The sequence below is a fragment of the Leptosomus discolor genome, chromosome 2, assembly GCF_034619465.1.
Source record: "Leptosomus discolor isolate bLepDis1 chromosome 2, bLepDis1.hap2, whole genome shotgun sequence".
In the NCBI taxonomy this organism is placed as follows: domain Eukaryota; kingdom Metazoa; phylum Chordata; class Aves; order Leptosomiformes; family Leptosomidae; genus Leptosomus; species Leptosomus discolor.
Genome location: NC_141392.1, coordinates 8,932,835 through 8,958,178, shown reverse-complemented (window position 1 = coordinate 8,958,178; position 25,344 = coordinate 8,932,835). Strand labels below are relative to the sequence as shown.

At 37.4% G+C, this 25,344-nt stretch overlaps 1 protein-coding gene across 1 annotated transcript in view; it reads right to left on the bottom strand.

Annotated features, from left to right (window-relative positions):
- Nucleotides 1-25,344, bottom strand: part of HAAO (3-hydroxyanthranilate 3,4-dioxygenase) — a 35,312-nt gene that overhangs the window by 3,736 nt on the left and 6,232 nt on the right. The window contains exons 3-7 of the mRNA XM_086460581.1: nucleotides 17,526-17,609; nucleotides 15,744-15,850; nucleotides 12,778-12,867; nucleotides 12,024-12,067; nucleotides 245-390 (exon numbers count right to left, since the gene is read on the bottom strand). Coding sequence (XP_086316707.1) covers nucleotides 245-390; nucleotides 12,024-12,067; nucleotides 12,778-12,867; nucleotides 15,744-15,850; nucleotides 17,526-17,609 — 471 coding nt within the window. The remainder of the gene's footprint in view (nucleotides 1-244; nucleotides 391-12,023; nucleotides 12,068-12,777; nucleotides 12,868-15,743; nucleotides 15,851-17,525; nucleotides 17,610-25,344) is intronic.

Sequence of the window (25,344 nt, the reverse complement as noted above, 5' to 3'; positions counted from 1 at the left end):
TTCTATGAACGGAAGTATCTGAGTTAGGAAGCCCCTGCCCTAAGGTAAACAAATCAAGGGATGAAGAGAGACACTTCTGAAGGGCAGAGTGGGCTAACACTGTGTTGTTCGGTGGGGGTGTGTAACTTTCCCTGCTGACTACATATTGCTCCCAAGCCTAGATTCACTTGGACTGAGCAGTAGGCACCTATTATCTGTACCGTTAAAAATATCCCTCTCTTTCAGAGAAATCAGACCTCCCTACCTCTGTTTCAAAGTTATCTCCAAACATACTCAAGGATTTCTTCTGTTTTATTTCACCACGATGATCATTTAACCAGCCTTGGAAGGAAAATGGCTCCATAACAGAAGTGGAATTTAGTGGGAAAGGTGTTTCTTTCAGGAGTTCATCTGTAAGCAAAGCACAAGTCTATCTGTGATGCTTGCTTCTCTTGATCTTTGCAAACATTTTACTGTTGTTACAGCTTGAAGGGTTAAACTTACAGATATTATCTAGTCAAAAGTCAGTTGTAACAGCAAATAGTGCTATGGTCATTATCAGGACTTCTTACTGGAGGCTGTAAGACGTGTATATTATTTGTGTATCTTTATGGAGTTACTTCTTTGAAGCTGTTGTTTGAACTGTTGTGCATCCACACTTGTTAAAAATGCATTAAAACAGTACCAATAAACTACCTAGGTCTTGCTGGCATATTCTTCATTCTCTTTCAGACCAGCCTTTGCACTGGTAAAATCTGATGTATCATCTCTGAGCCTTTGCTGAGTCATTCCTTACATATCCTTATAAAAGTGGAATTAGGCCCATAGAACCAGCTTACCCTACATCTTTCATGTAGTTAGTACTGGCTTTTATGTTTCTTTCCACCTATGTGTTTTTAAATACACCAACCACAATGGACCAAACTGGTTATCACAACATTAATTTAGTAAAAATGCCTTTTTTATGGTCTTCCTGAAGTTGTAACTGGATTTAATTTCCAGCAATTCTCCTTCATAACTGATTTTGATTTAAAATAGCTGGAGGACCGAATGCAGTTTCAGTGAAGCTGGTGAAATTAAAGACTTATGCTGTGTGTTGCTGGTATATGAAAGTAGCTTCAGTTATTTACCAGCACACAGTGAAGTGCAGAGACAGCACAATCGTCTTGGTGATCCTAAGCAGTTTGTTCCTGAGATGCCATGGGGGAACGCTGACAGAGTAATTCCAACTAATAATGCTAACTGCTAGATGGCTGTCTCCCAAATGCATAGAGGTAATAAACTCGCAGTCAAATCTCAGTCTTGGTACTAGTAATAGAGCAGGTTGTTTTAAAGGATTAGTGTATTCATTATGCAATGCTCTTCTTTTCTAAAGCTGTATTTTACTGCCGTGCAGTGTTTTGAATGTATCATTTCAGTTTTTCATGGAAGGCCATATTGTATGAAGTCTTTGAACAATATGTGAGAAGGTCTCTGCATCCAAGGGAAAGCAGTGTACTGAATAAGCTACTGCTGTTTAATGGATCATAATAAGCACTGAGTATCTGTAGCTATCTCCAGACTGTCTGGATGGGACGATAACTCTTTTATTGTAGAAACAGGTTTTGCCATTCAAATTTCTTCTTCATTATATTAAATTAAATGGAAGAAGTCAACACGTTTCTGCAAATGATTTGTCTCAGCAATGCCTCTTTCAGGAAATACTGAAAGCAATCTGAAGAAATCTGCAGCAAAAGAAGGAATTTCTTGTTTGAAAGCTTTTTTGCCTTCAAGGTGTTTTTTTTTTTTCCAAAGAAACCATCCTACTTTTACATTATTTAACTAAAATACTTAACACACTTCTATTGGAAAGCAAACTCCTCCAGAGAACTTAAGAAGCACCAGAAGGAAACAGAAAATCTTTACATGACATTTATTCAAGTTTGGACCTGGAAACATTGACAAGATCTAGTCAAACATTCTATATTTTATTGTTTGGTAACAATAGTATTAAGGTCATTAGTGATTTCTAACTGCAATATGTCTGATTTTTTTTTTTCTTTATTTTCACAGGTACATCAAACTTGTTTTGGAGGCAATTAGGAATACTTATACACTTTGTCCTTAAAATATGGATAGGCTCAACTATAGCTGTATTGGAAAGTTGTTTTTTGGCTAGGGCAAGATACAAAACAAATGTCTAAAATATTATAATATATAGTCACACACAGCAGAGGAGAAGGATGCTTTATTAGAAGGATTCAGTGCAATTAGTATTCCAACAGATTTTTAAGTATTTTGTTTCATTAATAGTAGCAATCTGTACCTTCTAAGGTAATATGAAGATGATAGAAGGTTTTTTTCTGTTATCAAAATAAAACAGGTCATTCTCGCATTTAGAAAAGCCTTTTGGAATATAAGAAAGCTACCCATTGGTAGGGCTTTCTACTAAAATGTGTGTCCTAGTTGAGATTGTTTGGTTTTTTAAAACTAAAAAACCCCCAAAGCCAGTATATGGCACCTGTGGGGTAAGAGAGACATACCGAGAAGCTATGGGTATCCTGCTCAGCTCAAGGGGATACATCTTCTCCACAGGTTAAGAAATCCAGCATCAAGCTAACAAGTTCAGTGTTCAAATGCTGGAGAATGGATAGCAGAAAGCTGAGTCTCTAGGGTGGGCACTGTGATGTTTTAGGCAAGCACAACTATGAATGCTCCGCATGAGTTGCAAGGAATTTGGGGTGCAAAAAATGCAAAGTACTCATTTGTGTTCTGATCAAAAAGCAACACAAACCTAACAATGAAAAGTAACTATAAACTTTTAAGTTTGTAGTTTAACTTCTGTCACTCTTTTTGCTAGTTTTTCTCTTTCTAGGAAAAGTTTGACTCCAGCTGTCCTGATTAACAGGGACAACACGCACAGGACAACAGTAGACAGTGACCTATGCATATTTAGGGCCAATGTAAAGTGTAATACACCCTACACTTTCACTGTCCTTTCTTGTTTGTGATGTACAGGCACATTCTAACAGTTTCATTTACTTCCAAGTAAAGGTGGACTTTTTTTTTCATTCGGACTTCAAGTTCTTCAGGACAAGAGCTGTCTTTTGACACTTCTCTTGTCAGCAGGCCCTGGTTTGTGATGGGGGTTTTAGCTTATTATTAATTTTGATGTTAATGACACTTGCCCAGTGATAGCATAATGGCCTTTGAAAACTGAGTCTGCATGAAATGAACCTGTAGTCTGACCCAGCACGACGATTTGATTACCTGTTACTGCAGAACAAATAAGAGAGCACTGGGATGAAGTACGTGACATATGCCTGTGTATTATTACTAGCCTACTTGACTGAGTCCTCGTTTAATCCTGCTACTTATCCCTTACATGATGCTGAAAGCTGCAGATACCCTAGTGCTTGTGAACTTGAGCTAACGAGCTACAATGAGAAGGATCCAATTTTTTGCAATCCCACACATATCAGTGTTGAAGCCTGGTGCTTCCAAGGGAACTGAGTGTTTCTTATCAGGCTAATGGCTTATATTTAGATAACGTTGCGTATATTTCTGCTTAGCCTGTACATTAGCTTTCAACAATATCTCAGGAAGTGTGAGTTGATGTGTTTCTGGAGTTCTTATGCTCTAGTAATACTGTGAGACAAGGAGACAACATGTTTAATGATGGTAAAGGTAAAAATATGCCAGCAAAATGGAAGAAGACGGCAATTCTAAGGTAGTCAGCTAAAAGTCTTGTGTATGTGTCTCCAAGTAATATATCACTAAGTGGAACATCAAGGCTGATATTTTCTTACATGTTCAGGATAGCCATTTAAATAGTTCAATTGTAAAGTCCATTTTTGTAGATCATTACTATTACATATTCGTGTCACACCAATGCATTCTTTATGGGTTTTATAGCTTTTTTCAGTTTTAAATTAGAACGTGATGATATCATGCGAAGCTGAAAAATACATCATGTTTATGGAATGAGTTTGTAAATATTTTAAAAAGCAAATTATGGGTTTTAGAGGAAGCTGATTTCAGTTAAGCAATACAGACTGTACTGAGACTGAGAATATGAAGCTGGGCAAAAATGGAGAGAATAGCTTGCGAGAAAACAGCTAGTGAATGTACAGGTAGTTACAGCCTCAACAGAGGCCATCTAAGGAAGAGTTTCAACTTGCTGGAAGTACTGTACTTCTGATAGCAGTAAAGAGGACAGGTAAAAGAGGACTGCCGCTGGCCAACCAGGTATATGTGGGTGTATTTGCTTACCTCAAACTCGCATGTTACATGGAAGATCCCCCTTCCCTACCACAAGGACGTGCCTAAGCTTTCTTGTCTAGAAATCAGACCATCTCATTCTCCCAAAGTGTTTCTTGAGCCCTACTTATCCCCAAGCTCTTCCCATAGCTCTCTTGCAAACCTTGTTTCTTGGAGAGTTGTTGCAAAGGAAAAGAGCAATAAAGCACACGAAATACAATATATTGAAATAGTGTCAACTATGACACTGATTACATGTTGGCTTTCTGAAAAACTATTTTTTTGGTGACATGCCATCCTTTACTTCTAGGTACCACATTCTAGATGGAACAATCTTCAAGTCTTTAAATCACCTTATATGTTTTTACTTATTATTAAAGCCCCTCCATCCTATCACTGTGCCACCTCAGAAACAGTCTGTCCCTGCACGCTGTGGCCCCGTCTCCATGCAAGGACATGAGAAAGTCCCTTACAAATGGTGTCTTCCTGTGTAAAAGCATCCTTATCCAAAGTGGAGCAGTTAGATCCTCTTTGTTTTGTTATCCTTTAACTGAGTGTAAAACAGTTCAGACTAGGAACTCGCTTTTTTTTTTTTAGAATTATGTATTCATTTTTTTTCTATCCACTTTCTAATCATCCCTTTCATCTCTTAAAGAATACTAGATCATAATGAATAGTTCTGATGTGACAGTTTTGCAGCATTTCATGTTTATTGACAATGCCAGCAATAGTATATAGCCTGGGATGTTTTGCCCATATATGCCTACCTAATTCCTATGAAAAGTCTGCTTTATTCTCAGTGTTAACAGAAACAGTGAGTCAGTGAGACTAGCAGGAGTTTAATACTTCTGCAAACAAAACCTGTGGACTGAGGGACTTAATTTCAGGCAACTGGGTTTGAAAAAACAAGTAGTTAGCTCATTCCATATAACAATTCAGAGTGAAAGCACTGATGGTGACTGATTACTTTGCGGGTAGTTGGTTCATTTCGCTGTTGTTGAGTACAGATGCAGAAACATTTAGCTGAAATACAGGACTCACTTGCTGTAATCATATATTTTGCTGTGTAACTGTATTAGTTTTTGTAGCATGCCCTGAGAATTGGCATGTCTGCTAATTTATGACTTGTCCCTGTAATTATTTCTAGGCACATTTTTCTTTATGTCATTAAATCTATGCTGGAACCTAAACAACGGTGGGTTTTGGTTGTTTTTTTTTTTTTTTTTTTTTTCCCTAATTGAAACAAAGAAGTTTGAGGAAAGCTTTGAAAAATATTTTTGTAATAAGGAAATATAGCCTCTTCAAAAGGAGATATCACCAGCCAGAAGAGAGGGAGTAAATTAGAACAGAATTGCAAGATTTGGGCCATAATTCTGTTTAAAGCTTTTCATGACATAGCTAGGTCATTGTAATTAAGAATGATAAATTGTATTGAGAAATACTGATCACTGTTCCAATCCCAAAATCAGGAATCTTAATTTTTGTTTCTGAATCTGCCTTTTTTATGACTATGGGCATTTCATTAATTGTCTCTGTGCATAACTTCTGCTTCCATAGAAGAGGAATAGGACATTTCATTATACCAAGTGTTGAGACCTCGCTACATTTGTGAGACAAAGATTTGTACAGCATGTGTGAGCTATTACCACTAAATAGCTCTAGAAACACTAGTGAAAATGTCAGACTGACTCCATTAGTGAGTCTTCTGTTTCAGATGTTGCTGTCTGGGGACCATTTAAGTGCATAAGAAAGAAAAAAGCTACCTTGTTAGAGAAGACATATCTGCTGTGAAACAGCTCTAAGCTTTAGAGCTCTTCAAAACATCTGATTTTTATTTTTTTTTCACTAAAGTCTGAACAGAGATGAAAACAACTTTATAGGGCATGTCTTCTGATTTCCCTGATAGGTTTATTATATATATTACATATTATAAGTCAGTAGTGGCTTGGTTCCCATGGTGAAGCATTAGGAGAGCTCCTGGAGATTACAGTTTGTTCTCCCTCTCTTTGAGGAGCCTCAGCTGGGAATATTGTGGGAGAAGCAGACTTCTTCCTGGAGACTTTTTTGGTTTTCTGCTTGGTGACTGTTATGATCAGTTCTGGGCCCTGAGAGTCTAATGAACTTCTTGGAGTGTTCCTGGCTCAGAGAATGCGCAGCCTGCAGTCCTGGGTTTTGGATGATATGTTGCAGTTTGGGCTTAAAAAGTTTAGAAGCCTTCATATGGCAAATTATAGCAGCCATACTCCAGACATTGTAATTCTTCTTTATTTGTGTATTAAATGGTGCTGACTTAGGTTGGTTTGCCTGAGATCTTCACCTCCAATACTGGCTATATACTCATTGGGACTGGTGTAGTGTGGAAAGCTGTTAAATATGAAGAGAAGGGAAACATGAAGCCAGTGAAAGGTTACATGGTTATAGAGAATTGGAGGTGTATATTAGATGATTCTATTTCCTTCCACCTACGAACACTCTGCAGTTCAGGTGGGCTTCGGGAGAGATATGAACATAACTTGGATGTTACTTAAAGGATTTAGGTATGATGAGTTAAGATGAACAGTGTGTTTCTGTGGGCATCTTTTCTGGAATAGAGACAATGAGGATGATATGAAAAAAGAAGTAGATTGAAGGTGTTGATAAAAGTTACAGTGCTCAGAATTGTACAGTTATGGTGGGTCTAGACAGTTTACAATTATTGACTCTTTCTATAAGTTTGACTAGTGTTCTGTCCTGGAGACCTCTTGGTGGCTATTTGCAAAATAAATTTCCTAGAGTAACATTCCTTAATATCTAAATGCTCATATATGGTTTCTTTTAATAAAAGTACTCAAAGCAGAAAGAAGTAACATATTATACAAGAGAAGGATCAATCTATGTAGATATGTTGGAAGTACTTAAAGGATAAGAGAAAAGACAATCAGTTTTCTAAATGGCTCATGGCAAATAAATTTTATTTCCAAAGTCATGATTCTTATTTAAAAAAAGCCCACAGTGATGGTATCTTTAGAATTATTTTAATGTACCTACAACAGAAAGGCACAAATATTTATGGTTATTTTCAGTTCAGAAGAATGGCCCTGTATTTGCTCTAGTGTAAATGAAGACAGAATTTCCTCCTCTACTTGTTTTTATTTTTCTGAGGTAGTTTTATCTGAATTAATATTGCCCACTAGCCAGTTATCTTTATTCTTTAGTTTTTTATTTTCAGTTCTTAACACTCTTGTCTTAATCTGATTGGTTTTATACACCAGTGAAATAAGATTGAGCAGCGAATACTGTCTACTGAGGTTGCACTGGGTTTGCTACAGAGGATGACAGTACAGAAGCTGATTTTTATAGTGCTGAGCTCACCCTTACAACTTGTTTAATAAGCACTACTGAAACCAGAAAACATTTGGGTTTAGACCATGCCCTAGGCTGTATGGCATTTCTACTCTGACTGAAGAAAGCACCCAATTTTTCATGCTTATTCAGATACTTATGTTTTGCCTGCTCTGAATCACAGGCATAGAACTGCGCTGTATTCTAAAAATACTAACCAGATTTTAAGTCCAGACTGTAAATTACCCTAGATACACCTAGAATGGATGAAAGTTTTGCTAGTGAAGTCACTATAGGACTGGGTTTTGTGTTATATATCTGTATGTCCACTGACAATAAAGCTTTTATGGGAATCAAAATTTCATTGATAATTAGAAGCAGATTAACTAATTTGGATAAACAAAAATATGACATTCTACCTACACCATTAATGTTCTTAAAGATCATTTTTAAACAAGCCTACTTGGGAAAAGTCTTTTCTTACACTTTTTCCCATCAAATTTCACATAAAAGAAGCCTGGATTATTTCAGTGAGCATGGCAGGATAAACTTTTGAACTTCTGGATACTTTTGTGAACAATAGTCAACCATCACTGTTTATTAGAACTGGGGTTTGTCAGTCTGAACTGTCTCTTGTCCTCTTGACTATACAATTCGGATGAAATAGAAACCCTGAGAGAATCTTGCTTCCATTCTGATTCAACTGAAAGTAGCAAGAGTTGTTTTGATAACCGTGATTCCTCATGTCAAAAATTGTGTAAAGTAAACCAAATCAAGCTATCTTGAGTGTTCCATGTTTAGATTATAGCCTAAATATATTTACCGTTATTGATAAAAGGAGGGGAGAGGTTTCTCAGGCTTTATTTCTACACACGGTAAAAAAAAAAAAAAAAAAAAAGAGGCTCATAGTTCAGTACAAAACAGTTCCAGGGAAGATGCCTCAAGTAAGGATTGCATGCATTATATGTTCCTGATTGTACTTCACCTGATGGTACTTGAGTCCCTCTTCTAAAAATGTACCTTTTTAATAGCTACTGCTGTCTCTTCATATATTCTGAGTACCCTGCTTTCAGAGGAACTTGTCCTACTGTTGGCTGAGCCAGAAACTGCAAATAAGTAAAGAAAAAGTCTGGACTTAAGTAATTTTTTTTTGGTGTGGTGTTTTTTGGGTGTTTTTTTAAAGCAGTTGGAGGTTGATTGATTCCATTTATAGCTCTCCTTTATGAGTGAGCTGCAATCAAGTGTTTCTTTCAAGATGTTTTTCTTCAATTTTATTCCATTTCTTTCTAAAAAGGTGAGGCACTAGTTCAGGCTTATGTAGAGATGAACCTGACAGTGCTTCAGCTGGCACTTTTAAACTAAGGGGATTCTGGATTTTCAGAAGAGAAACTGAAAGAAGAGCCTGAAGCTCAAATCTTGTTAAAATATGTCTTGAGCGAAACATCATGAGAAACTGGTGGTAGCTTGTTATATGTTACAAGTGTCATGCTGGTTGTTGAATTCTACTTCTTAACAACAAAAAAAAGTTACTGAGAGAATAAATCCAAAGCATTATTTCTCTATCAATTGGGTATGCCTCCAGAAGGAACATATTACCAGCTTACTCCTATCTCAGTCAAACTTTGATTTTTTTTTTTAATTTTTTAAATTTTTTATTTTTTTTAACACAAGTCTCACTGACAGTTACAGGAGCTGGTAGCTAAAACTTCTGTAACTAATACTCTGGGGTGTTTTCCTCATATATAAGACATCACTGAGACTTTGAGCTTCTTATTGTCCATGAAAACTGAAAATTGGAAAAATGGAGCTGTTTCCCAGGCTGAAAGCCTGCCACGTAATTTGTTACCTGCTTTTCACTTATAGCAAGAGTTAAGCCAAGAGCATTTCAGATATTTGTTGTCTTGACCTAGTGGCTAATCCAAGAGGAGAATCCATTCACGGGAAAAACATGCATTGAACTCTGAGCAAAATAGCTATGTTTTTTGGGTTTTTTTGTCTTGAAAAAAACCTTTTTTTCTTTTTTTTTCAGCTTTAATGGAAGTCTCTCATGCCTTTTGGCCTTTTTACAGCTTTTGAATAAATTACAAGGAAAGAGCTCATGTACTGGATTTAGCCATAACAATTTCTGAGAGTTCTGTGTTTAAAAAAAGTGTCAAGATGTATCACAGTTTCTGATTGATTGTCAGATTTGTTCTTAAGCTCTAATCTTCTGCAAAACTATTAACAATATAAATCTTTAATGTGTTTTTTCTTTTTTTTTCTGCACTGATATAATTAATTTGTTACTGACATATAAGCTCTTATCCCAGACTGGTGAGGGATGCTTGTTGGAAATTGCTGTATTGAACAAGGATAGTATGTGTGAGATGACTTCTTTTTATTACAGCAGCATCTACAGGCTTTATCTGAAATTATATTTCCTCTGCTAGACGCTGTATGAAAACACAGTGAGAGACAGTACCTGCCTTACTTACTCCCTGCTCTGCACAAAAAAAACCCACCAAAAACCAAACACACACACACACCCCCCCAACAACAAAAAAAGAAACCCAACCAAAAAAACCCATCACCCAAACATGTCACGCAGGTGACATGCTCAAATTAAAATAAACACATTTTGATGGTGCATATAAAGAAAAGCAAGATCTTGGAGACAACAACATTTTGTTTGTAAGAAACTCAGAGCCTTTTTCTGAGTACACTTCCTAGTCAGTCAAGACAACATCAAAAAATGATTCAGCTGCAAAGTCTTTCAGGCAAGGTTTCTGACTGGCTTACCACTTCTGAATTGCAAGGCTTGTAAGGTTGCTGTCCCATACATAGCACCATTCTGTGAACTTTTCATTTTGGTGATGATGATTTAGTCAACTGTTTTTGAGAGGTGATGTTCATGCAAAAACCATCTTTCCCTGATTTCAGGATTTGAGTAAGAAAGAACTTTGTTCCATTATTGACTGAGATGGCAGGCAGTGACGTTTTTGTGGTGACTATCAAGCTGAGAAATGGGATAGATGTGGAAATAATGTTTCACTAGAACTTTTGTCTCTAATAAAGCAATTCATAAAACCCATCTTAAGACATTCAGGAATTAAGGACATCTCGGTCCAAAAACTTCTTAGAGAGGGGAACTAAAATTTGTCTTTAACTTGTGGAAAGAGCAATGGAATTTGTTATGGGTGTGTCTGAAGGATGACATTCAAGCTGTAAGAGCAGCATAGCTGGGTATTATGGCTGTGCCTGCGTGCACACGCAGTGCACCTGAGCCATCAATTTCCTGGTTGGTGCAGCCTGGCCCTGAGTCAGTCATCTGCATAGGTGAGACAACAGACTGATTTGAAACAACAAACCTAGTAGGATTGACAGAACTGGTGGCCTTCACAACAGCATTTGGCTAACTGATGCAGGAAGTCTCCAGGGAATCTCGGGCTATCCTGGAGATGCCTCAGGCAGTTCCTGCTGTGCTTATGCTGATTTGTACTTTTCTACATGTCGATTAGGAACCTGGTGATGTCATGGAAACTCTCCAGGTAGTTCCTGCAGCAGAACTGACCGGGTTGCTCCTAACTAAAACACTTGCAAATAGTCCATAGAAACTGTTCCTGCAGGTGCAGAAATGGTCACACAGTGTAGTCTTTTGTACACAGTTAAGACAGGCGGACGGTATTTTACACATAGTTTGTTAATCAGTACCAACAGATCATGCACATGCTGGATGTTCGTGTAGAGCTGTGGGCCAACGGGATTGTAAGGTATCAGCAAAACAAGTTTCCTGCTGAAGGTGCTGTTGCAAATATCCTTGCAATAGAGACTTCAGTTGCTATACAGAAAGCAACCATCATGTTTGAGAGATCTGATTCCTAAAGATACTAATAAATTAGTTTTCTTTAACAGTCAGTCTCTCTATGTCCTATGTCTCTGTCCAACAGACTCAAGAGTGGAGTTATGACCTGGAGTATCTGATCCAGTGTGGAAGTTGCAATTGCTATCCACAAACAAAGGCAAAATAAAAAATAGGGTGAGACAGCATGGAAATAAAATGTTAAATGGATCAGACCCTGCATGAACTAAAAGTACATGTCTTTCTCTAGGTGTCCTTACTTCCCAAGAGTAGATCACAGTGTGTAGTTATAGGTAAGTAGGTATAGAGTATGTAGATTCAGCTCACAAAAATCTTTGCAGTCAGAAATGAAATTTTGATAGTATAAGACTTGAATGGCATTGCAATGCAAGCATAGAGATACTGAAATTTCACACCGTTACCTGACAGGTCATTATGATGGCATCACATGAACAACAAAGATGCTGTTGGTAATCATGTATATGGATTTTATTTGTGGTTGGGGTAATGAAAGGAATTACTTCCCAAAGTAACTTTAATTTACATAATCAAAAAGAAAAACAGAAACTTAGTCATTTTATGTGGAAAGAATCATTGCTTTTCAATCAGATACAATAATTCTAATTCTGAAATTAATTTGCATTACCTGGATTTGGTTTTCCAGTTTGATATTGTCTTGAATTGAAAAACCTGGAATAATAATAATTTAAACAGCAGTAAAAAGTCATGTTCTGTAGGTTAACAAAGACTAGGCAGTAAGACTGGCCATTAAGCTTTGTGCTGAGAACAGATGTGCCAGATCCTCAGCTACTGTCGCATGTATTCAACGAGGCTATACCTATTTCATTGACTGAGTTTGTCTGAAAGTCCTTCAAAATTCATGTCACTAAACAATTTTCTGGTTCACCTTTAGCAACCTATTAACAAATTGATTAGTTAAGTGACGACATTTGCAAATTTCCTAGAAAGCAACTCTCTACCAAATTTGCCAGTTCTGATTATTCATGAGTAATATCGATTAAAAGTACTTTGATTAAAGCAAGAGTGAAAGAAGCCCTAAGGCAATTTAGTGTTTTACCTAGTTAACCTAGCATTAATTCAGTGTTAATTTTTCATTCAATTCTTTTTGCACTTAGCAGCACTGTGCTTCTACTTGTTCAAAAAGTATGTTCCAGATACGTGTGAGGAACATTTGATTTTCATATCTTTTTAAAATCTGATTTAGTGAGTTTGGGGTATCCTAGATGTGATTAAAAATTTGTAGAGCAGCAATTAACTTTTAACAAGTCAATGTAAAATGCAGCATAAATAGAAAATTAACTATGTAATTCATAGACTGATGAAGATCTACTAGATCATTTTAACCATTCTTTTAAAATTTACACAGAAATAAAGCTTACTCTTGAATTATTGGTATAAGTTGAGTGCCAAGATCTTCACAGTGAAACCATTTTTCAAAGAGGACATCAGTTGATTCTCCAACATAGTATCTGACAAAGTAAAAACATTAGTCAATCCTTTTATTAACTAACTGATCAGGCAGTTTCACTCTTTTTCAAGAAAATAGCTACTTGATGTTGTGTAAGAGAGTGTTATTCTCAAGCCTGGTGTACTTTATCCTGAAGAATGGTTATTTAGGGAAGCATTCTTGTTTCCCTAGTTAGCTGACTTGGTGGGTGGGTGCTCAAACTTCTATGGAGGGCCTTGTAGTTCTGCTGATCAACCACAGATCAGTCACCAAATTCCTCTAGCAAACTTTCCAGATTTAATCCTGGAAATGATTGATGCCATGGTCCAATAACTCTCACTTTGTATGTAGTTACTGCAAAAATAACTGGCCCCAAATACCTTTTCCAGTAACTGCTTCCATGCAGCTTATTTAAGAGAGTCAGCTTGCTTATTGCGCATGCACGGACAGATAAGAAAACAAGGTAGCTTATGGGTTTGTAGGCAAAAAATAGATGGTTGTCCGCTGCATAAATCTGGGAAGTGTTGTTTAGCTCACCCCTCTGCAAAGGAACTTAGTACTTTGCTTGCATCGTTTTATGTCTTAACAAAGAAATCGTGCTGAGATCAACAGGTCAAGGTTGCTGTAATCTATGAAATGGCAAATACAGAATTTACTTAGATCTAAATCAGACTGCATGGACTGGCAAGGAAGTGATGCTCCAGTACAGTCACTCATATTGCGACTGATTTTAAATAGGTCCTATGTGTCCTTTGGGTTAAAGTCACTGGAATGTGTGTTTTAAGAGGGGAAAAAAAGGCTTATATAATTATACTATGCATATTTGTATATCCATGTCTGTCTTATGTATCTATATACATATTGTCCAGACACTTTCTAAGAGCTTCCTGGCTCCTCAAGTTTTGAAAAAACAGGGTACTTGGAAGAGAGCAAGGTTTTCCAATATGGAAAAAGCTGTGCTACAAGGACAAGTTTTGAATATAGGGACTCTACAGAGAAGACAGATGTTACAAATGCCTCGGATGGGAAAAGGCTTTGCTTCTGGGAAGGACTTGCACCTTACTAGGTGTTAAAGAATCCAACCACGCAACCAACATCAAACTCAGTTGTTTCTGTACTTCTTTGCTACAGGATTAAGATTAGCTAGTGCATTTTTCTTTCAGTACAAAGCATGTAATCATTACTTATTCTGAAACACTGGGGCAGGCTACTTATTCTTCACTTGTACGATAATTGGCATGCTGAGGGCTCTGATTTATGACTTAGGCTTGTAGGCATGATAAATAATGGAATAGTAATGTAATATTAGACCTTGAGTCAGCATACTTCAAAGTTTATTATGACTTCCTCTTGTATAGTCTTTGCTGCAGTTGGCTGGGAGTGAAAAAAGCTCAAGAAGATTAGAGGTTCTGGTTGTAAATCCCCATCTCTCCCAGGAGCACACAGAGAAACAATGCAGGTTCACGAGTATGACGTGATTGTTCACTTCCAAAACTTCAAGTGTCTTTGTTCATCATGACAGTGTGAAAACAAGGGCACTAAAAACCCCTAAGTGATTTATTGTCATGCACCTGATTAAATATTTTCAATTAAGAGTGTACTTTGTTAATCCAATTGTTTGGCTTTTTTTCCACCTGCAAACCATATGGTAGCTTTTAGTTCAATTTGTCTACAAGAGCAGGACTATATTGGAGTGCAAATCTCTAGACCTACCTGGCATTTCAAAAAAAGACATTCAGCATCTCTCTAACTCATACCGTTCAGACTTCATGTACAAGGTAAGTGGTTTTACATAAAGTTACCTAAAGCTACTTATGTTCCTTTATTACACATAAACACTGTTATCTGAATCACTGGCCAACTGTTTCTAACTCAAAATATCTTTTTAATAATATAAGTGTTCACAATCCACAGACCTGCAGTGAAAGGGAAAAAAGGGACAAGTGCATAGATGAACAATGTTTTAAATGAACTGGATTTGTTTTTAGCTTAGAATCCAATCAGGTGTTTTTTTGAATGATCCCTTTCTTAGGTTCTAGTTTCTTTCTTTAGCCTTTTTTGTTTGAATGAAGAAGTGTATCTTTCTAGCTCTGCATATTCGCAGTCTTCCTGCTGTGACACCTCCCATGCAACAATCCAAACTGTAGGCAAAAGGACAGAAACAGTGTATTACAGATATTACTGCAGTTTTACATCTTTATAAATTACATGAATAGCTGTAAACTCTCTTTGGTCAGTCATACCTGGTTAATACCAAAACAGGTTTCTAACTTAGCTAATGTTATTGCGGTGACTTTCTGCCTTAGACTTATGAATTCTGGGTGACCACAGGACAAGGCTTAGTCTTGCTCCCACTAGAATATAAAGTAGACCTCATTTCTTTGAAGATGCTTTTTTCATAAGTCACTAAAAGCTAGCCAGAGGTGTGTACAATGCAGAGGGGTTAGTGTTAAGAAAACTGACTTGTTTCCAGCTTCCCACACACTTGCCAAGAAAGCTCTTCTTCATCTTTTTGCTTTCAGTGCTTACAAGGGAATTAATGTTCTCCTTGCCAGAACTGTAAAAAAAAAAATCTTATTTTTTATTTGTGGTGTTATAGAGCTTTCAGATCTTAAATCTTAAGGCAAGAGTATTATGCAATATGTAACCTATAACCATGGCTATAACCACAACGGGCATTAAGACATTTCAACATGTTCCTTGTTTAACTAAATCAAACTCTAAATGAGATCTCTGTTTACGTGCATATAGATAAATAGGTGTGTCAATAAAATTGGTACAAAATTGCCAGGGTGAATCTGATAAATTATAAGGAAAGTAAAATACAGTATTGTATTGACATGAGAAATTAGTTTATATTATGAATCCTAACAGATCAGCCAACGGTTTATACTTCACCTGAGCCCATCGACTTCTGTCTTTAACCTTTCCCTCTCAATCACAAGACCCACGGTGTTTGTGTATCTCTGAGGAGAATGAGGTATCCTAGCAGGCAGGAGGAACATCTGTTCAAAGAAATGGAAAAGCACCAGTATCAGAAACTTTTTGTTCTTTGTGTTGTCCTTCCCCTGTCCCCCAACCTGCAAAATCCTCTGCTCCTAGCCCCGTTTTTCTCCTATTCTTTATTGATGCTGTGTTGCTTCTTTGCAGCTGCACTCACTTTGGTACCAACAGCTCAGCAGACATTGTTTCTCACTTTCTCAGTGAATGATGGCCATTGACTCTGCAATTAGCACTGCCCTTGTGGCAGTCAGGTGCTCTCCTCCTAGTTTGATCATCATTGCTAGACACAATTGAAATGAAAATCTAAACATTTCTCATCTGGAACGTATAAATTTATTGCAATTTCTGAGTAGCAGAAATGGAAATAAAAAGCCAGTTTGTCAGCTGAAGAAAATGTCTAAACTAATCAACCACATGTATCCCTCCAACACAGTGAGCACCTGTGATTGCATGATGAGGAGTGTTATTCTCTCCAGAAATAATTAACAAATATGAGGGGCTACTTACTCAAGCAAGTCACAAAGTGAATAGGCAACATTTGGTTGGGAAAAGTCTATTACTGAAATGTGAGAATAAACTTTTTCTAGCAGCTCTCTGACTATGTAGGAAACTGGTAAGCCTGTACTGTTCTTCAGTGCTACAGATTTCTTAGCCAAGTTTGGGCAAGTCATTACAATTTCTCTGCCTGCAAAACAGAGCTAATGACAGTGCCTCACCAGGACTAGTGTCAGTCTTCCCACTAAGGATATTGTGTGCTCCTTTTCATTAAGGCCTCTGTGTTACATGCCAAGATCTCAGCTGGATGTACTTCTCTATCCTGAAGTATATTACCAGAGTCTTTGGTCTTTGTTTGAAAGTCATCTATGTTTGAAAACACACATCTGTTTCTTCATTGAAAATGTCACAATACTTTTAATGACATCAAGCTTTTGGGTCTAATGTATGTCTTCCATTTTACAGGCTGGCCCCACTAGATCTAATAATCCTTTCAAAGTCTGAGTGCAGCTCAAGCTTGTGACAATAGTAATGAGTGGCAGTTGTAGCACATCTAATAACGTGGAGTAACACCAAGTAAAATATCTAGTCATGCTGTCATTAAGAGCACTACAATCTATGCTTTAGCCAGTCCAGTAGTATAAGGAAAAACAACTGAGTGCAGCTGGATACATTTCATTCATAAATTGCTCTTTTAAAACTGTTCTCGCATTGTGATGGTTGTGAAGGAGCTGTGACAACTAAAGAAGGCTGAAAATAGCTGAATCTCTTAACTTTCTAAGTTCTAGGCTGTTCACTTAATGGTGTGTTTGGGTAGGTGGGCAGTATGTACCTGACTGTGTAAATAAAAGACTGATCCACTTGCATTCATGTGGCAGATTCCATGCCATGCAGGGGAATACGAACGCCTCTCAGTATATTCCTGCCTATCTGAATGGGTATCTGAAATGCTCAGAGATATTTTTATCTGTTATTGAAATAATGAACTGTTGAACGCAGTGTATTGTAGTTTGCTGTTAATTACATAGAATTTGCCATACTGCATTCAAGTTTTATTTTATTTTTTTTTTACCCTGATGCCACGTCTTGCACAGCAGTGTTAAACTGATTTTAAAATACTTCATAAAATATTCATTTAACATACCTATGTGCAACAATAACAGAAAAACAGCCCTGTTTTACCTCTCCTTCTCGGATGATGATATCTTTTTGTTTCCCATTTTCAATTATCTTCAAACACATATCTCCTTTAACCTGGTAAAAAAGCTGGAGGAATAGGAAAATAACATTAAGGCAACTACTCCAAAATATTTTGTACTTCATATTCTGTATACGAAGGATACAATTATATGAAGACATTCAATCTGTAATCGCAAATATTTGCGGGGTTGTTTTTTCTAACAATAAATAACAGAATTCCAGCTCTTACTGCTTTTGAAAATGTTAGTAAATATGTATTATTTCCATTATCTTACATACATTTGACAATCTAAGAGGTCTGCAACTGCTTATAAAGCTATTCTGTGAATCCAGTGGAATTGTACTGCACTATCTTTACTCCTGGGGACTACTCATTGTAGGGCTGGGACATTATGGTTCAGACATCCGTTAATTACACTGTCTATAAAGCTTCATTTCAGATGTAGCAGAATCTTCACTATTACATTCAATCAAATTAAATGTCACTTTTCCAAATAAGCTCCAAATATGCAAGCACAGGTGTTTTGGGTGTGTTTTTTCATTTTTTAATGGAGCTTTCTCATTTGGGAATGATTGCCCATTTGGAAGCTGTTCTGCTTTATTTCTGTGGATACCCTTGAAGCCCAGCAACAGCTGCTCCTCTTCCTACTCTGTATGTAAAAGGAGTACATTCAAAAAGAGTATACATTCTGTATAAGTACAGAACCACTGAAACCATAATTCTGTCTTCTGTGACCTTTCCACAGCTCTGGTGCTCAGACCTGGCCTCATGTTTCATGGCAGAACTGTGCTATGATCCGTAAGCAGGTCTCTCTTTGACCTGGAACAATGGGCACATTTTTCCTCATTTTATATAATACTGAGCAATAATGCTTCAAAAAGTCAACTTTACTTTTCTGCCACTCTCTGCCAAGCTTCTATATGCTTTCCATGTTCTGTTTGCCATATCTAGAAACCAAACAGATTAATTCATATAATTGCTAGTGCAGCTGAAATTGAAATCTGATTAAAAGTTAGAACTATAATGAAAATAATTTCATTTATAGTAATTCACTACAACTTTAGCAACATGGAAAAAATATAAGGGAAAGAAGAAACTACCAAAGTATATAAAAACTCCAAACTAAACCTTTTCTAACATTAGAAAAGCTTAACCAATTTTTGATTCAGGATTATTTCCAAGAGAGTTTTGAAATATTAATATATGCCCCTGAGAATCCAAGCAACACCTCTGTGAACAAAAGGAAGAATAAATATGCTGCCAAGGTAATGAAACAGTAGAGAGAACTGAAGATGTACTGGAAGAAGCTCATGCTGAGAGCTCTTACATGAGTGAAAACTACACCTTGTACCAGGGACATCACCGCAGATAAATTATAACTCTTGTCTAGGTGCCCACAGTGCCAAGCCACTTATCTTCCCTGCACTCCACTTCCCCATGTTCTTTTCTTGTAATCTTCTTTGCTGTTACTGAAAGGCCACAGAAAACGCTATAGTAGCCCTCATTACAGAGCACATTGGGTGGGGCTAACTGCTCATTGGACAACATAAAGTGATTTGAGTGGGGAAATGATCTCTCCTTAATTTCAAAAATCTCATCTAAGACCGTAAGATCCTGATGGATTATCTTACAGGCCATCGGTAATATGGCAATGTAGTGCTGAAATTGAAAGATCCTTTTTGAAACGCTGAGCTTCAGTGTTGTCTTCCCTATAACTAGTGAGGGAGCTATTACTGACCACATGCACAGGACATGGAGATGAGGGGAAGGACAACAGAGGCAGGGTTTTATTCTGCTTGTGACCCTGAATCATGCAGCTGAGCAAACTTTCTACTAATGAAAGTCTGGAGAGGGGAAAGGGGCCATCCAGTTCAGTAGTTGAGCATCCCAGTCATAAGGAAAGATTCTGAACACTAAATTTTGAATTAAAAGACTTGTTTTGCAATGGGAGAGGAGGAATGAGGTGGGCTACACGTCAATAAAAGTGGTTTTCTGACTGAATTTAAATAGTACCTTTCACTGTAAATTATGGTCTATTCTTCAAAACTTCTTTTTGAAAAATGTCTGAGTGCTTCAGTCATCCATAAATCATCTGATATAACTGTGATTAATACAAGTGGCAGCAATTACTGAATCTACTGCTGTGCTTATGTTATACCCTGAACTTTTATCAAGAAAACTGTCAACTGTTTAATATCTGTGAGTTACAGCCCATGCCCACTTCACAGGACAGTTTGGCAATACAGTATTGTACTGTCTTTTTGCTGTAATGTTATTTTTACTAAATGCTGACTGTGCTTTGCCTTCTTGGCAAATCTAATCTTTTGTTAAGAATCTCCTGGAAAAATCAAGGCCTGAGTAAGGAAGTACTGGTGGGTGTGTGTACACAGGTATATGTATGTGTATGTATATACACAAATACATAGATACTAAGCAGAGTTCATGCCACTTGAAAATATAAGCTTCCCTAATTGGTCTGTTTTTATTGGAATAATCTTGTATCCATTCTTCACAGTCATACTGAAAACTGAGGAAATGTGCAACATTTTCATTCTATTGGCATCTTATTAGTGACAAGGTCACTTGTTACGTTTAGAATATATACATACATATCTCCTTGCAGAAAAGCCTGGATTTGTACATTGCTACTGCATAACGGGTCAAAATTGGACATGGATTTGTCTTTCTGGGTGAAAAATGTGGCTTAAGGAAGAAACAAAGGTTGTTCACCCGTCTTTTTATCCGTTTTGTTCCTAAATGTGCTTATTTGTTGTTTAATATTATATCTCCTTCTTTTCTTCCTTTCATTTTCCAAACTTTTACCTTTTCCCTGCTTACTATGTGGCATCTTCCTGTTAGAATCACACTAAAAACATCTCCTCTTATTAATTGTCTCCTTACCTCTAGAAGTTGAGCCACGTGGAAGCCATTCTTTCCATAACATTTTTTTTCATAATGTTGCTCAATATGATCACCAAAGCTGCAGTTTACCTATGAAAACTAAACTGACAGCTGCTTAAGACTGAGAGTTTGTTTTTTTGAATTATTTACTTTTCACTTTATTGTAGGAGAATTACACCCTCCTTCCTTAGTCTGCTTCACCCTTCTTGACCATGCTTCAACCCTAATAGTATTGTGTTAAGCTGATGTGAAAGGCAGCATGACCAATGCTGAATCATTGTCAAGTCTGTAAAGTGGTATTTCACTCAATTATGAAGACTCATAAAAGAAATTTTGCAGGTGTTTCTAGAAATGTGGAAATGCAAAGAGGTGCGAGTTCATTGTTTCCTTCACTGGAAGCATCTCTGAAGCTGCTTGTCTTGGTAGGAATTCATTTCAACGAGGTAGTAGAAAGTGTGGATACTACCTTAAAAAGAGCACCACCATATTCACATGGTAAGAACTCTATTGCTCCTTCATCCAGGTATGTGTACCCTAGCAGAGTAAAGAAAGAAGCATGTAGTAGGAGAACAACGGTATTTCTAATTGGTTTGTATAGGCCAATTAAAAAAACAAGTCTGCTTTATGTTATGTACAGCAATGTATGTAACTTAACTTAGATCCACTTTTGCTATCGAACTCTGCCTAGATGTAGGAGCCAGAGCTCCGTGAGGGGTTTTGTAGCTGAGAGCTTTTGCACGGACCTCTAAAGATACCTGTAATTTGCAATGTACTTTGAGTATTGACTGCCTCTGAAAGTCAAGTTTTGGATTGCTCAACTGCTTCTGGGATTAGGCTCTGAGTTGGCATATCCTGGCTTGTATTGCTTGTCAGATTGCTAAGTACTAAATTAATTTGCAGAGCAAATAAAATTCTGATGTGGGAGTAGTGCCTGGGTGTTCTCCAGACTTCACTGGTGACTGGTGACTGATCTATTTGAGCACAGAAAAACAATTTTTCTCCCTCTCTTATCACAAGGTTTTTCACCCATCAGAAGTCTGGAAGTCAAACAGATGAGGAAGGTAGAGAAAAAAGTTGTGGGGTTTTGTTTTTGTTTGCCTTTTTTTTCCCCCCCCCCCCCCCCCCCCTTTGCTTATTTACATGTCATCCATGAAAGCTGAATACTAGGCTAAACTCATCCCAACAATTTTATGCAGCAAACTTATTTCTGAAGGCACAGTCTCCTTCTGATGCAAGAAGTTCATCACTCTTATTACTTTGTGTTAGGAGCTTGGTTTCTTATTAAAATATTCAAAGAGTTTTCACCAGATAAATGGGGAGGGTTTTAAATGTAGAGAAGCAAAAAGTTTCCCTTGCTTTGCTGTGACACATGTTCTGTTTTACTGGGGAGATAAGCACTTCAAAACTACCTACTGGAATGCTCACCTAGCCCCTTTTTCCTCTCCTAGGCATCCAGTATCCCCATGCAATGCAAAGGGAGAACTGAGCTGCTAGGGAAGTTTCTCAAAAGCATGCTGACTAGACAGCAGCATACGCTAGAAGAAGAGGTCAAGCTTCATTTAAGCAGGTAATTTGTCAGAAACTGGAGCCACGTCTTGTGGTGTGTGTGTGAGGGGGAGAAACAGAGAAATCAAAACTTGGGTCAGAAAACTCAGATGAGCTGTGGCAGATGTGACCTCAAATCTGTAACATGTTTCAGACCAAGATGTTACTAAGCTCAAACAGACCGTGTAAATGTGCTAGAAGAAGCTGAAGTGACTGGCCAAGACAATCAAAGGAGAGGGAATTTCTGTTCTGAGAGTCCTCTTTAGGACTGTAGTGTAAGGACTCTGATCTCTGGGGCTGCATCAGTACTTAGGTGGCTCTATCCATAGGAAACAACCTCGATGCTGAGTGCAGAAAATGATACACAAAGCACAACGAGAAGCACGGCTTTTTAAAACCAAGCAGAATATTGTGCCAATGCAAAAGTGTTGCAGGTGGTAGATGAAAGGCTGATTTGAATTTCTCTGCATGGAACCGCACTGTTTTATGTAGACTTAACATCAGAATATAAATTAAGAAATCAAAGTCAGCTAGTTGAGATTCATTGTGTTTAAGTGGTGGACTGAAGTGAGTAAAGAGACAGGACTCTAACTACTTTTGTGATCCTAGATTTAGCTGTTAGCGTATCTCACTTTCCCCCAAAGGTGCCCATGTGATGCAATAAGTAAAATCTGAAATTCTGTTACTATGGCTAAGTTTTGTTATGACTGGTTTATGTCTGTCATTAATTTCCTCCAAAATATACAGCCCCTCTTCAGTTTTCACTCACCTTATTTCCTTGTCAGTTACATGATGAATTTCTAAGATAAGATTACAAGGTTTTATCCCCCCTCAGGCATTGCAAGTAAGCAAAATGCTGTAAATACACCATGAAGTGTGTGAGTTGTGTAAGCGCTGAAACTCTTGTCACAAATGCTACTGTATGATGAAAAGTTCAAGACACAAAGGTATGTCGAGAGCTGTTCCCCGGTACCTGGGATGCACCTCCTACCCCATAGCCGTGAGGGGTTGAGCATCATGTCAGGGCTGCCACAGAAGCTTTCAGTGCTCTCATCAAGTGGACTACACAAGAATTGTAGTCAGTAGTGCATAATCCAAAGCCCTCTTGACAAGTGAAGTACATTGGAACAATGATTCATATGAAAACATCACAAAACTAGCTATATAGCACCAACACTTTCTTTTTAGTGCGTATTAAGAAAGTTTTGCCTGTATAGCTATATAAGTGCATTCTCACAGCAGTTTTTTTTGCCATGTTTCAACAGAAGATGCATTTCCCAAAGGAATTCAGTTTCATTTTGAGAAGGGGTCTTACTTAGAGGCAGAGAATGTCCGAGTAGATGTTTGTTGACTGTATCTCTGTTCCGATGTTGAAGGGAGCAAGGGGGAACTTAACACTTACAAACAGGAAAAGGAATGAATATGACATAGTGGTAAAGTCAAGCCAAAGGATGTGAATGGTTTATCTCTTGTTAGATGCAGCTTGATTTGGCTTCTTATAAAACCTGTCCAATGGAAAACCATATTTCAGGTACGAGGCAGTACTTCTGTGCAGAAAGATGGCAAATAACTAGTGCACAGAAAATTAAGAAGTGAAGTTGTACAGAGAAAACTAAGAAGGAAGAAAATGTCAAGTCACATATTTAGGAAACTCCTGCTTGTTGAAAGGAAGAAGAAAAAAATTGTGCGAGACTAGCTGTCGTTTTAGCCTAAATGACTGTTCAGGAGGCAATCCTAAAAGGCTTTGAAGAGAGTCCAAATCAAGCCTCCGTTTTTTCTTATAATTAGCCAGTCAGAACTGATCTTCCTGATACACCTGCATGTTAACGGCGCCAGCAGAGAACAGTGCGTGAGCAGGAGGATGCTCCTGAACCCTTATCTCTGCATGTGAACCCCTTCCTGCTGTGAATGGCAGGTTGACAAGCGCAAGTTGTGCCACAGGACAGACTACAAGCTGTGTGATGACAGGCATAAAATAACGAGTCAACAGATATAAACAATCCTAAATTTAACTTTCTTTTCTAAACCAACACTTCTTTGCTATCAGAATAATACTAGTAGAATAGCATCAGCTCCATTTGCATAAAGGATCTGTGGGTTTTCGCATTCGTGATTTGGCCTGTTAAAGATACGCCTATATAGTTTGTCTTTCAAATTATCACTCAGAACTATAAATGACCTATTGCCTGGCAAAATAATGAGCTGAACATGGTTTTGAATGTTCTTTTAATCCCAGGTCTAATTTAGGAATATGCCCTTTTACTAGGATAATCTACCTCACAATTCTTCTCCAATGAAAAACATAGATCTAAATTAGATCACAAGAAGGTGCAAATGTGTCCGATAAAAAGCTATGGTAAAATGCAACATATGACTATATTGTACCTCCATAAAAGTGGACAAAATTGGCCCATATGTTAAATTGATATGTAACTGATAGCCTTTCTGAGGTGTATATTGCCACTTTTCCGATCTGATAGGAATTTTATGTTTCCATTTTTGGTTGCTGAGTAATGGTGGGACATTTGCTATGTTAATGAGGATGCATTGATACCTGAAAAATCTTGTATCCAGTTGAATTAGCAGTAACTTACTATACTGTTGCTTGCCGATATAAATTATGCCTTTACAGATATGGCTAACTTTTTATACTGTTGGAAAGTCATATAATGGGTTTAGGTTTATTAAAGGCAGGCCAAATCCTTTTCAAACATAGGAACATCTTGCAAAATAGAAAAAAAAAATGAGGTATATTATACTAATCTTTTCATTTTAAGGGAAGGGGAGGGGGTAGATAAATTTTTAAAAAAGGGAACAGCACAGGAATGGGTTGAGGACCAAGGATAATCCAGTGTGAACTGGCAGATGCAGGGAGAGACAAGATTGTAAAGAAAAGGGAAAAAAATACAATGTATTTAATGTTGTAGTGCAAACTATTGTACCAGTTAAACTTCAGCTCATTTTTCAGTGTTCCTCTCTTAGTGTATAGCTCTAATGTATTCTTCAGAGTAAGAAAATAAAGTGTATAAACCAAAAAGGTTAAGTTACAGAAAAAATTACTTAGAATCATTAACTTCACGTACCTTCATTCTATGTCAAACCTTGATGTCACTGACCTTGATAACAAAATTCACTTACTCTTCTTTAATCTAACATATAATACTTAACAACATACCATAACAGCAGCATATAGATTAGATATTATTCTCAGCACTTTCTGAGCAGTCATCGTATGGATGTGATTGCTCCTCTCCCAGGGACATAATCATATTGATGAAACCACACTTTGTTTTCCCCAGCTAAGTACCTCTGGAATTCCCTTGTAAATATATGATGGATGCTAAATTATTCTGG